The 14,602-nt window shown below is 37.0% G+C and overlaps 1 protein-coding gene across 3 annotated transcripts in view; it reads left to right on the top strand.

Annotated features, from left to right (window-relative positions):
• LOC140204207 (MORC family CW-type zinc finger protein 4-like) overlaps window positions 1–13,166 on the top strand; it is a 153,927-nt gene extending 140,761 nt beyond the window's left edge. Inside the window, exons 15-17 of one of the 3 annotated variants that reach the window (XM_072270716.1) lie at window positions 60–909; window positions 2,005–2,288; window positions 8,330–13,166. In XM_072270716.1, coding sequence (XP_072126817.1) covers window positions 60–909; window positions 2,005–2,288; window positions 8,330–8,375 — 1,180 coding nt within the window. In that variant the 3' untranslated portion in view covers window positions 8,376–13,166. Of the gene's footprint in view, window positions 1–59; window positions 910–2,004; window positions 2,289–4,554; window positions 7,757–8,329 lie in introns of those variants that run through there. The other 2 variants (XM_072270715.1, XM_072270714.1) reach the window with 2 other exon arrangements.
• The last annotated feature ends 1,436 nt before the right edge of the window (window positions 13,167–14,602 follow it).

Here is a 14,602-nt window from a genome sequence, read left to right as displayed (position 1 = left end):
GTCACTGGTACTTGAATTGCTGTGGAATGACCTGTGATTTTTTTCCCTCCTTTCCGTAGCAATAAACGAAAGCAGAGTCCAAATGGTAAAAACCGAAATAAAAAGCGCTTTAAAGAAAAAGTGGAAAAACTAGTCACTCCTGATGCAGCCCAACCATTGGAATCTGGAACAGTGAATGCTACCAGAGAAGGGCAGAGCAACAACAGTGATGATGATCTCATCATCATAAAGAATGAGAGTATCCAGGAATCTACAGACATTCCACAAAGGACCAAGCAGGATGAAATAGAACCCATGGAGTATTCTGCAGTCCCTGAAGATAATAATGATAAAAAAGTAATTACGGAAAATGGTTCAAATAGTGATGGGTCAGTTATTCACATCCCTTCACAAAACACATTTATTTCAGAAGGAACACAGACCAATAAACTTCCTGTTATAAAGAAAATTGAAACAAATTCTAGCAGCACAAATGAGCCCACATACTCCCATTTTAATCCCAGATGCCAAGAAAGTATTTTAACAGACAGAGTTCATGAGAGTGCTTTCGATTCAACAAAGTATACTCCAGCTGCAGTACAATTTCTGGAGAACCAATTGGACCATGCAAGAAATTTATTAGACGAAATAACCGCAGAAAGAGATTGCTTTAGGAAGCAAAATGAAGAACATACCATTGCACTAAAGCAGATAACAAAACAATTGCTGGAATATCAAGAAAATGAGAGACAACAGCAACAAAGTAAAATGAATAAAGAAGCTAATGGGCCTGAAATCTGGAGTCTTGAAGACATGAGATCCCATTACGAGAAAGCAATTGAAGATCGTGTTTCTTTGACCCAGCAGTTAGAAGATACAACAAAGAGGATGGAAAATTGTTCCTTAGAAAGGGATCTTCTGAAAGAAAAGGTAATGTTTGTTTATGGACAAAAATAAGTAGGTGATGGTGAATAGTGCTTTTTCATATTTGAAGGATTGGAGCTAGTAGTGTTTCTCAGTGTCATTACTGGAACTGCTTCTTTGGATATATATTAAAGACTCGTATGCAGAGTAAGATTTCCATATTGCTGAACATTGTGCTAGGTGGCAAGGCAGAGTGTTACAGACTACAGTTAAAGGTAGCCTCAAAAGTGGCAGATGAAATTTAATTCAGAGAACTAAAAATACTACACCTAGGCAGAAGGATTAAGGAGAGGCAACATCAGCTAAGTAGATGGATGTATGTGTGCATAAATCATTGAAAGTGGGAGGGCCTCCATTGCATCTATATATTTGCCCAGGATTCAAGTTGTGGGAAACTGAAGCAACAAGCCTCTTTAGAGACATAAATACTGTTATTGGGGCAGAACTTGGCATATTGTCAGCATGTAGAGTTCAAACACCAGCTGTCTGTTGTCATTGTCATGACTCCACTGATCAATACTGTTGTTGCAAAGAAGATCTGCATATGAAATGTTAGGATGAATGTTAATACTTGCTAGAGGGTACCTGTGTCTGGGCAGTCACTGAATTCTGTTATGAGTTGTCCTCTGCAACTAATGCTTTCTGATCTCAAATGTAAGTGCAGCATTTTAATTCATTAGTAACTGGCAGTTATATATTGATACTCGTAGAAAGCTCTACTTTGACAGCACTTCCCAAAATTATACTGTCACCAAGATAGACGAGCGGTAAGTTAGGACTACCATCTGCAGGATCCCCTCTAAGGCATACATCTCCTGACTGTCACTGGTTTAAATCCTGGAACTCCCTGCCCACCATTCACTGTGCGAGTACCTTCATCCTCGACTGATTCTTTTAGTATTTCTGGAAGGTAGCTCACTATCATCTGTTTAAGGGAAATTCTGGATTACCAATAACTGCTGTCCTTGAAAGATAGCTTATTTGAAAAATAAGAGCATTATGCTCGGATTTCAATCCTATGTTTTCTTGAGTATATTTAATGGGTAATAGAAATAAATCACATCTAAGGGCATGGGAAATAAAATGCCTGTTTGTTTTCAGCTTGAGAAAATGGAGCAAGAAAGAGATCAAATCAGATCAGAGTGTGAAAAAATAAAGCAGGATATGAAATCCAGCAGGAACAAAAGGGATGAAATTTATTGGACCAAAAAATCAGCTGCTGCGTACAGATACTCAGAACTAGAGCTGATGCGGACAGAAGTTGAGAGATTAAAAGGGCAAAAGGAAGAGTTGGAGAAGAAACTAGAAGAAACCCTGAGGTGTAATGCAGTACATAAAGAGACATTGGTTCCTTCCACCAGCCAAGGAGTTGCACAGGCCAACAGGTAATGAAAGCATTGGTATTTAAGACTAAAGAGGTTTTGCTTGACAAAAACCATTAACAAAGATTTACCATTGAAAATTCTTGGAAAGCTATTGCTCAAAAGAAATCTCTTAAAATTTGTTAGGAGTTGTTTAATATTAGCTTTACAAAATGGTTCAAATCAGGTGTAAGAAATGTAATAAAAACACTAGGTAAGGTCAGGGATATTTACAGAAACTAACAGAGTTCATGAATTCTACTGCACTGTACACAGGTCTTGGGATTGTTGAGCAGAAGACTGGACTTTTCATTGTGCTTAGTGCTCAAGCTTCCTCCAAGTTAAAAAATCAAAAGTCAGCAGATCTGCTTAGGTCAGTCAGCTTGTAAGTGAAAGTTCCAATTCACTGTACTGCTGCAGACCTTGGGCACGAGAACCTTTGTTAAAATACATCATGCTAATAACCACAAGGATTTGCCCATTTGTGACGGAGACAAAAATAGCTCGGATTAAAATGGGGTACAACCCCACAAATCCCCTTCAAAAGCAGCAAGAAATTTATAGGCAAATTCATAGGAATTTGATGAGCCTTAAGAAGCTTGAGTATCACCATAATAATTGCATTTGCAATTTATTGGTGTTGTTACTATCAAAGCCCAGGGAACATAGAAACATAGAAAATAGGTGCAGGAGTAGGCCATTCAGCCCTTCGAGCCTGCACTGCCATTCAGTATGATCATGGCTGATCATCCAACTCAGAACCCTGTACCTGCTTTCTCTCCATACCCCCTGATCCCATTAGCCACAAGGGCCACATCTAACTCCCTCTTAAATTATAGCCAATGAACTGGCCTCAACTGTTTCCTGTGGCAGAGAATTCCACAGATTCACCGCTTTCTGTGTGAAGAAGTTTTTCCTCATCTCGGTCCTAAAAGGCTTCCCTTTTATCCTTAAACTGTGACCCCTCGTTCTGGACTTCCCCAACATCAGGAACAATCTTCCTGCATCCAGCCTGTCCAATCCCTTTAGAATTTTATTATCCCCCCCAATCTTCTAAATTCCAGCGAGTATAAGCCTAGTTGATCCAGTCTTTCTTCATATGAAAGTCCTGCCATCCCAGGAATCAATCTGGTGAACCTCCTTTGTATTCCCTCTATTGCAAGAATGTCTTTCCTCAGATTAGGGGACCAAAATTGCACACAATACTCCAGGTGTGGTCTCACCAAGGCCTTGTACAACTGCAGTAGAACCTCCCTGCTCCTGTACTCGAATCCTCTTGCTATGAATGCCAGCATACCATTCGCCTTTTTCATCGCCTGCTGTAGCTGCATGCCCACTTTCAATGACTGGTGTATAATGACACCCAGGTCTTGTTGCACCTCCCCTTTTCCTAATCGGCCACCATTCAGATAATAATCTGTTTTCCTGTTCTTGCCACCAAAGTGAATAACCTCACATTTATCTACATTAAATTGCATCTGCCATGAACTTGCCCACTCACCTAACCTATCCAAGTCACCCTGCATCCTCTTAGCATCCTCCTCACAGCTAACACTGCCGCCCAGTGTTAATATGGAACAATATGTGATACACCTTCTAACTCCATCTGCGAGTTGAAAAGGTTTCCTAGCCAGTCTGCCTAGTTACTTGAACTTACTCAAATTCCATTAATGTGTAGGTGAATTCAAACCAAGTTCTGCTAATGTCCTTTATCCTCTTGAAACCCATTTGAAGTGAGAAGCAATCTGAGTGAAACCCAGAGGACATGAGCGATCAGAGGATATATTGCTGTTACATGTGGAGGAAGATAGTGAAAAATATGAGCAGATAGGGTCAAGTGTCAGATTACTTGGCATGTAGCCCCTCTACATGATTGCAGAAACAAAAATGATTGCAATTTCATAATAGTGATACTTTCTAAAATGGAAAATGGCAGGGTACAGCAAGTGTCTTCTATACAAATTTTATTAGCGAAACAAAAACAACAATAAGGTTTCAACCAAACTGAGCATGCCCCTTTGGACTAAGCTTTCACTTTCAAGTGTACTACTTCCTACCAATATCTCTTACCTATAAAACAAGAACAAAATAAGTAAAAATAACTCTGGCTTCTGCCCCCTTCCTTTCCATTTCTGATGAAGTGTCTCAGCCCAAAATATCAGCTGTTTATTCCCCACTATAGATGCTGCCTGACTTGCTGAGTTCCTTCAACATTTCTGTGTGCGTTGCTCAAGATTTCCAGCATCTGCATAATCTGTTGTGTTTAAAAATAATTTCTGTTGTGTTTTAGCAGTTTACTGACAAAGCTGAAGTCATTGCGAATAAAGGTTGGGCACCTGCTGGGTTCTGTACTGCCGCACTTGGACTTGAAGGATATCAGTTATGAAACAGATACAATTGATGATATCCTAGAAAAAGTCATAGAAGCAAATAAACTCTGAAACAAATCTCTCATATTGTGTTATCATAAGATAAACAACAGCTGACAAATATGTCTGACCAAAGTATATGTGGATTTGTAATGCTGTATCTGAGAAAAACAGAAATAAGTGATAGCAGTGTACATTAAGTATTTGCACACTTTTTACACTGACTACCAACCAAAAGTACAAAATTGAATGTTTTGATAACTGTACCAGATCGGATGTATCCATTTGTAATTAAATTGTCAGAGCTGCTGGTAAATACAAAAATTACTGTTAATGTTTCTTGTTTTATTTACTCTTTTTGTTACCCAAGTCTGAGGTACAAAATGTGCCCCCCCAGCAGTAAAATGATTGAACATTTTTCTGAAGAGGTGAGGTTATTGTGTTGCAAAGAGTGAAATCAAATGTACAGGACTGGCTTAAACTAAAACTAATAATAAGCTATAAATACTGTAGAGGCTAAAGCCGATAGCTGTTGCCTCTTGTTGCCTTTGTGATATCAAGCTTGTGGATTTCTGGTATGTCTTTTATTGTACTGAGACATCTATGCTATTCTCAGTTGCTTTTAAAATTCCTAAAAAAAAGATTTTTTTTACATTGCTATCAAAATTAATCTCTGAACAGAAAGTAAAGTACAAATGAGGGACAGTTTTTTTTGCATCCTGTGGACATATGTTTTCTGGTGTTATTGCAAGAGAAAGACATTCTCAAGATTCAGCTTTCATAGCATATATCCCTTACTAAATTGTTTTTCCTTTCTAACTAAGGCTATTAACAAAGTAATCTTAGCACTTATGAATAAACAGATCTCTATGTTGCCTTTGGCAGGGACATAAACTAAAATATGAATTTGAGTGACCTGGATGTATGTGGTTACATTTAAGGCCTATTGAATACTACAAAATTTTGTTCTTATAGTTACTTGGATTGAAAGTACTCAGACTTCCAAGATGATAGCTGAAAACAAGATAGAATGTACTGGAAATACTCAACAATCAGGCCACATCTGTAGGTGGAGAAAGAATTAACATTGCAGATTGAATACTTTTTGTCTGATTATAGATCCCTCTCCACAAGATTATTGAATCAGCAGTTAAGTATAGGAGGTGAATTTGCTTGGAATGTTCCATAATCATCTGCTTTAACTTTGGAAGAAGGAGGAGCGGTGAAAATTCCCAAAGATATTCATTCCCAAAACTCCATCTGAATTTTAATAATCTAGTTTGATTAAGTGAGATTTGCTCATATTTGTTCATTATTGCTGAACTAGAATAGAACTAAGTACATAAAAGGTGAAGGGGAACCCAGTGAACTGATTGGAATACCCTTTGTTTTCAATAAAATATTGTTATATGAAACATTGAACCCAAAGGGAGAAATTTCCTTTGGTTACTAGCGTTGAATATGTATGAGAACATTGATTGTCAGTTGCGTATCCCCCCCCCCCCCCATTTTGGAACTGATACTTCTGGACATGAGTGCAACTGGCATCTGATATTCCTGCACACATTTTGTTTTAGTGACCAAAGACAATTTTCACCCTGTAACTCCAGAAGGTCCATTTTCTCCTATGAGAGTGTAGCAGAGTATTAAGATCTGAGATACACAAAAACTTTTAAAAACTGTAGGCCTGAAGTTTTTAATATTCTGAGGATTGGCTACTGCCCTCTATTATTTCACATCACTGCCACTCACCATGACAGGCCTGAACATTTAAAGCTAGTTTTCCCTCAAATAGTTTTTTTTAAATAGCTGAGTAAGGTTGACCATAGGAATGTCACTTATTTCCACTTGATTTCTTTGATCTAAATTTATCACATTTAGCAAAATTCCCAGCCATTCAAGAAGTGAATAATAAAGCAACATTTCAAAAAAAAAGTACACTACAATTGCTTTATATCAATTTGCTCTTATTGATAAGAGGGATCCAAATGTATAATTTGTTTACAATGGTCTGTTACATTTAGGATCTGTTTTTTAATATTAATAATGAAAGGTTCCCTCTGAGTGCTATGAAAGTTCCATCTCATAACAAGACCTGTTTATAATTTGGTATCAAAGTAGCAATCCTAACTAAAGGGGAATGAAAAATGACATTGACATGGAGTATTTCTATAGATATCCTGCTGCTTGTTGTACATCTTGATTCAATTTGCTTTAAGCTGTGTAATGCATGGTAGAAGGATAGGTCAATGTTGTTGGCATTGGTGGTGATGAATTTAATTTAATACAATCTTGATAGTGATTCTGCAGAAGACAAATGAGATAACCAGTTCTTGAGCAATGAATATGTTGAAGGAAGGACAGACAATAGTCAGGCCATAAGGAGAAGTAATTTCTCTTCTGTACAGATGGTTTAAGTTTTCTTTGTGTTCCTTGAGCTGCAGAACAGTGTTCTTTAATTAATGTTGCACCTCAAAAAGAGTACCATTGGCAAAACAGCTGGTTTTCAGCTAAAGTATTAGTCTGGAATAAATGATAAAATCCTGGATTGATCTTTGAATATATAGCTTTGCATCTTAGGCAACAGTTTTCTGAGGGAGATAGCGATTTGATAGTTGTAGCTCTGTGTGAGCACATCAGAGTGAGAGTTAAATTCCACCTTATTAAATTACAAAATTGTGATTAATAAATAGAACAACCATGAAAGCTGCTGTTTTGTCATTAAATCTTAAATCTGTCACTGGTACCCTTCACAGAGAGGCGCATGCCAGCCTGTTCAATCAAATCTAATGTGCAGTATCACGTTACTTGTTATTTTTAATGGTTTCCAAAGTAGACTTCATAGACAGTCAGCTATAAGAAGAATGGTTAAGAAGAGGAACACTTCTTGGGAAGTAATTTTGTCACTTCAGTCCACATCCCTGCAAATCTTTATAGGATGAAATTTTGAAGTTGAGTCTGAAGACTGTTGTTAAAATGGTATTGCAAACTTTGCCCTACACCTAGCCATGCTGTCTTTGACTAGCTTATTGCTTGCTACCAATGTTAGTTTATCAAAGCATAGTCCCATATATACAGTGGCATGCAAAAGTTTGGGCACCCGTGGTCAAAATTTCTGTTACTGTGAATAGCTAAGTGAGTAAAAGATGAACTGATTTCCAAAAGGCAAAAAGTTAAAGATGGCACATCTCTTTAATATTTTAAGCAAGAAAACTTTTTTATTTCCATATTTTACAGTTTCAAAATAATAAAAAAGGAAAAGGGCCCGAATTAAAAGTTTGGGCACCCTGCATGGCAGTACTTAGTAACACCCCCTTTGGCAAGTATCACAGTTTGTAAACACTTTTTGTGGCCAGCTAAGAGTCTTTCAATTCTTGTTTGGGGGATTTTTGCCCATTCTCCCTTGCAAAATGCTTCTAGTTCTGTGAGATTCTGGGGCCGTCTTGCATGCACTGCTCTTTTGAGGTCTATCCACAGATCCTTGCTGATGTTTAGGTCAGGGGACTGTGAGGGCCATGGTAAAACCTTCAGCTTACACCTCTTGAGGTAGTCCATTGTGGATTTTGAGGTGTGTTTAGGTTTATTATCCTGTTGTAGAAGCCATCCTCTTTTCATCTTCAGCTTTTTTACAGATGGTGTGATGTTTGCTTCCAGACTTAGCTGGTATTTAATTGAATTTATTCTTTCCTCTACCAGTAGGTGTTCCCCGTGCCACTGGCTGCAACACAAGCCCAAAGCATGATCGATTCACCCCCGTGCTTAACAGTTGGAGAGGTGTTCTTTTCCTGAAATCCTGTACTCTTTTTTTTCTCCAAGCATACCTTTGCTCATTGTGGCCAGAAGGTTCTATTCAGAAGGTTCAAAGGAACATCCAAACAAGCCTGATGCATTTTGGAAACAAATCCTGCGGACTGATTAAGTTAAAGTAGAATAGTTAAAAGAGGATGGCTTCTACAATAGGATAATGCACCTAAGCACACCGCAAAATCCACAATGGACTACCTCAAGAGGCACAAGCTGAAGGTTTTGCCATGGCCCACACAATCCCCTGACCTGAACATAATCGAGAATCTGTGGATAGACCTCAAAAGAGCAGTGCATGCAAGGTGGTCCAGGAATCTTACAGAACTGGAAGCATTTTGCAAGGAAGAATGGGTGAAAATCCCCCAAACAAGAATTGAAAGACTCTTAGCTGGCTACAAAAAGCGTTTACAAGCTGTGATACTTGCCACAGGGGGTGTTCCTAAGTACTGCCATGCAGGGTGCCCAAACTTTTGCTTCGGGCCCTTTTCCTTTTTTGCTATTTTGAAACTCTAAAAGATGGAAATAGAAAAGTTTTCTTGCTTAACATATTAAAGAAATGTGTCACCTTTAACTATATGCCTTTTGAAAATCAGTTCATATTTTACTCGCTTAGCTATTCACAGCAACAGAAATTTTGACCGGGGTGCCCAAACTTTTGCATGCCACTGTATTTAGAAGAAAAATGTTAAAAATTGAAGTTGATTGCACTCAGTACAAATTGATTACAATCTCACTAGATTGCAATTTTGCTACAAATATTTAACTAAAAGATAGCACATCTTTCCTCTACAGCTCCAGAATTTGTGTTTTTTCAGTTTTAAAATTAGGTTAAGTATCACTATATTCCATAATAAGATTTGGAATGTTATTTCATTGTAATTCATCTGAATATTAAACAACATTAAAACGTGTATATGCTTTGTATAGTTACATAGTCATGCCCCTTATGAATATGAAATAATATTCATAAATATTTAGTGATTGCAATTATAGGATTACAGCTTGTCCACAGGTAAAATAATTCCACCTTCCACCTGTTTCCAAATGGAATTTGTTTTTAGTATGGAATGTAATCATACATGTTTATCATTTTATAAAGTATGTAAACATAGATTTAGTTTAACTGGTTTTGCCTGTGGAAAGTTATGCTACTTGTGTTGTGAAAGCTAAGATACGTTTTGAACTGATGTTCATAAGTTTACAGAATTTTTGTCTAATATGCTCTGTGTCAGAATTAGCCTCATCACTGTTGCACACTACCTCCATCTTCATAAACCCCCTCTGTGTGGCATACACTGAAATGTTCAACTCACAACAATATTGGGAGAACTATTAACTAGAGTTTAATGCATCTGCACAAATAGGAGGAATGAAAATGCTATAGAGAAGTATTAAAGGGCTGGGTAAAATGCAGTTGGACTGCCATCAAATGATCTTTGGTGGTGAAAATCAAAAATATTTCCAATTCCCAGCCTTTCAACGTCATCCTCTTTATTGACAGCTAAAATATATAAACATTAAAAATTCAAGTTGATTTAGCAGAAAGGATGTAGAGAATTTTCTTAACTACTATATCACAAAGGATATTTTCCAAGGAAACAATTACAAGCCACTCAGGCTTAAGGATTAAATTTTCCTCTATCAGTAAATGCAGCCATGTTATTTCACTAATCACTTGCAGACCCTGCTTATTGGTAAAACTATTACATGGAATCAAATTGATAACTTCAAAGAGGAATATTTGAATTTTTTTTGTCTAATTATTTGGACTTGAGTTTATTTCCGTGATCCCACTGTTTGAGGGAAAAGGGACAGAATAATGCTCTAAGGCCTATTTTTGTTTTCTCCAAACTCGCCTCCATGTGAACTACCAATGCCAGAACAACATCTAAAGATTGTCAAGAAACTTAACTGGATCATTATAGCTTTTAAGGAAAACTGCTATTCTTACCCATTCCTGTCTTGATAAGAGTGCAGATCCATACCAAAATGTTTAACAAAACAGTTTCCATTGTAAACTTTTCTAGTAATTTACTCAATTTTAATAAACGATTTGCAGTTTTTGATAAAGGATTTAAAACATCTAATGCTGCCATTGAATTTTCAGAATGCTTTCGGAGGACCGGTGATTGAATTTTGTTCAAGATAGGAGGTTAAATAATATCTGAGATTCTAAGCAGCTTTCCAGCAGTTAACACGCTATAGATCTGCAATTTATGGAATGCAGAAAACCAAGCTATCAGAAGCAAGAAAAGGATGAGAATTCAAATTGGCAAAGTGTAGGCCTAAAGAATGTAAGAAATGGGAGTAAAACCAGGTGACTAGCCCCTGGAACCTGTCATTCAGTAACATCATGCTGATCCAATCTTGGCCTTAGCTCCACTTTTCAGCACTTGCTCCATTTTCCTTGACTTGCTTGTGGTCAGCCCATTTCTACATGGAATATAATGATGCTTCCTTCTCAGCTCTCTGTGTTAAAGAATTCCAAAGATTTTTAACCCTCTGAGAGAAGGAGCTCCTTCACATCTCTAAATATTCTGAAATTTGTGCCCCTCCACTTCATCAAAAGAGGAAGCACTCTCTTAGCACCACCCATCAAACCTCAGACTCTCACATTCTTCAATCAGATCACCTCCCAATTTTCAAACCCCCTCAAACTCTCTTTATTAGCTGACTCCTTTATCTTAGGAATCAACTTAGTATACCTCTGAATTGCCTCCAGTGCTTCCTTAAAGATGGGAACTCAAACTCTATATGGTACGCTAGGTCCAGTCTCACCAGTTTCCTGAAAGTTGCATCAAAACTTTCCTACTTTTATACAGCATACCCTTTGCAATTATGACCATTGTTCCAGTAACTTGCTAATTATCTACATGCCCACTGTTTGTATTTCATAGATCCCTTTAAGTCACACATTTTACAACCTCTCTGTATTTAATTATTTTTCATTCTTCTGTCCAAAGTGGAAAACTTCATGTTTTTCAGAAGTTATTTTCTATTTTGCCCACTCAACCTGACTATATCTCTTTGAAACCTTCTTTGGATACCGCTAATCCACCCATTGCTTGTTTATCAGCAAAATTGGCAACTACATGATGAGTCAGTTGATCTAAGCCATCAAGGCAGATTATAAATAGTGAATGTAACACTGACTGCTTACTGATAGCCAATTCCAACATGACTGTCCTGAATCTCTGTTGTAGACCGTTCTGCCTGAGCCTCTCCTTTTATCAGTTTATTACTTGCAACCCCAACCACACTTCGAGAAACCCATCTACTGATTACCTTAAAGATCAATTGTGAACTCTTCGTAATGGAAGAATTCCTAAGCAATAGCTTGGAAGCATTAAGATTGCATAATCTAATGCTAACAGCTGTGTGCATTCTAGGGAGATGTTGATTTTCTGACTTCTGTGCAAATTCCAGTGGCTTTATTCCATAATCAGTTGTGGGTTTCAAGTATTTCAATTAAGTAGCTATTTGCATTCCTTTCAAGGTTCATGTCATCAGTAGTGATAATATTTAGTATTGAAAGGTGAGATACAATTTGTAATCATACTTTGTAACAATTAGCCACTGTCATACCTTTGGTGCTGATGAAGATTAAGTATTTCATTATATTTTTATAATCAATAAATATTAATAACCAAGTTACTAATGAGAAAATGGGGGGTGGGGAGATCCCAATTCCAGTTGCAAACTGAAGTGAGTTTCTTTTGAAAATCTGCTGACCATTGGGAGTAAAAGTGATTTCTATGATGCTATTGTTTCTCTATGTGCTAGTGCTGAGGTTAAGTTTAGATTAGTAGGTGTGGTATAAACATGAGACAGAAATGATCCAAATATTACATATTTAATTTGTGACCTTTTAAATTCTGAAATGTAGAATTATAGGATCCCAATATGTGGACAAAATTTAACTAAAAAACCCTGTACTAACAATTACAATCTTGTTTAAAAAATACACAGGAATTTTCTCTATACATTCGCATTGCAAAATCTGGCAAGAATGGAGAAGGATTTAAACCATGATTTGTAATATAATGTTTGCTTTGTTGGTGATTCTACTTAAATGAAAATCTAAAGAAAAATAAAATTCAACATCTTCGAAATTAAATTGTATGTCCCAAGCCCAAGTCACAGACCCAAACTTAATTTCCTCGTTTATGGAAATGCAATCTGTACACTCATTTCATTTTTAATGTTAATTTTTCATTACTTTGAATAAAATAAAATGTTTGTTATGTTACTATTAAATTAATATTTATTGTTTGATATTTACAGAGGGCTTTATTGTGTTTGTAAGTGGCATTTTAATTGTAGAAGCTTTCATTATGCTGTTGTGTGCCATGACAAGGTAAATAATCAATATTTTATATCCATGATTGTGGTTCATTGAACTGAAAGAGTCTTTTTAAAGGATATTGTATTTGTTTAAGATATGTTTAGTATACCTGTTGGTCATAAATATACAAAGCCATATATTGAATCAGCAGGTGAATTTTTTTGACCCTCTTGATAAAATTTATGTTCTTTTGTACCATGCAGCCCTCCTAGATGTTCTAAACCTGTGATTCAATGTGTACTTTTTCCAATAGGAACACTAGAAACTACTATGAGATTTCCCTTTTATATGCATTAATGTGATTTAATTACACATCTTGTAGTCCAAATATGATGCTGCCAAACAAACTTTTTAAAAAATGTTTTAGATACCATGTAAATAAAGAGGGATAAAAATTACAAGCTTTTGGCATATTGTTTTCATTTGCTTACATAAGTGAAAAGATCTTTGCAGGCAACAGCAGAGAGTATGAGAGTGATAATAAATCATCCATGATGGAATGACAGAGCAGACTTGATGGGCCAAATGGCCTAATTCTGTTCCTTTGTCTTATGGATACTAATTTTCAAAGGAGGCCTATGAGAGTTGAACAGTTTTAGGGATTAACATTCCTTCAATACCCCATTTTTGTGTATACAACCTGGGGGCAAAATAAAAATAGTTGGGATAATTGCAGTGCATCTGGTTTGGAATGGAGTGGATTTTTGGTGTAAAAAAATCTGCTATGCTAGTTTCAGGCTGAATCTTTGATGTAAACTAATGGATTTGATTTACGTTTAGCTGCAGGAAAGACCTGCCATGCACCCACCAACTATTTGCTGGTGACTCATAAATTAGTTCCTACTGATGAGGTTGTTTGCCCATGAGAAAATAAGAGCCACTACAAACAAGCCTGGAGCAAGATCAGAGCAGACATACATCACAGAAGATCAGTTTTGGGTGGCAATAATTCTGCTTACTGATTGTTAGTTTCTTCTTATAATTTGCCAGGAATGGCATCACAATCATGTCTGGGACAAAGAAGTGGGTAGCCATGCAGGAAGCCTTAGTATCCATGATTATGTCATCTGATGCCAGTTTATTAACACAGATGTGCAACATTAGTAATACGCCAACAGAAATAGAAATGCTGGAATGACATCTGTGGGAAGAGAAACCAGCTATGTGTTTCCTGGCAGGGACCTTTCCTCAGAGCTGGGATGTGAATATGATTCCCCAGTTCTGAGGAAGCAAGTTGACCTAAAACACTGACTGTTTTCTCTGTCGACAGAAGATGCTGGATTAACTTAAGTTCTTCCAACATTGCTGTTTTTGTTTCAGATTCCAGCATTTGCAGTTTGCTTTTTTGATTTCCATTGCAATTGCCTCAAGTCATGATCATGCCCCAACATGCTCGGCCATAATGTAATGCTGCAGAGCAAGGTGGAGCTTTACCAATTCAATATGCCACATCAGCACAGGTGTAAGAATGCAAGTCTGTTAAAAATAAAATCATGTGTCTTCAAAGTTTGATTCAGCTTGTATTAAGGTAACACTCTCCACAGTAAATCTTAGTATCAGCCTCCAGTAAAGATATCTCATTCCAAGCTCAGCTAAGTTGGTTTGCTTCCAAATCACTCTCATCAAGGATATCCTGAGTGGTGGAGGGATCCTCTTCCTTGTGGTATGTGTCCAAGCAGAATTATAGTAGTGCACAGGACTCTTTTCAAATAAGCTTTCTGACCAAGCAACTGAATGTAACTTTACAAAACCCCTTTTGCAGGTGACTTCAGAATCAGGTTTATCTAAATGCTTTCATGCTCATTGCTTCCTTGTAACTA

This window comes from Mobula birostris, chromosome 10 (assembly GCF_030028105.1).
Source record: "Mobula birostris isolate sMobBir1 chromosome 10, sMobBir1.hap1, whole genome shotgun sequence".
NCBI classification, from domain to species: Eukaryota; Metazoa; Chordata; class Chondrichthyes; order Myliobatiformes; family Myliobatidae; genus Mobula; species Mobula birostris.
This window is presented reverse-complemented; position numbering and strand designations above follow the sequence as displayed.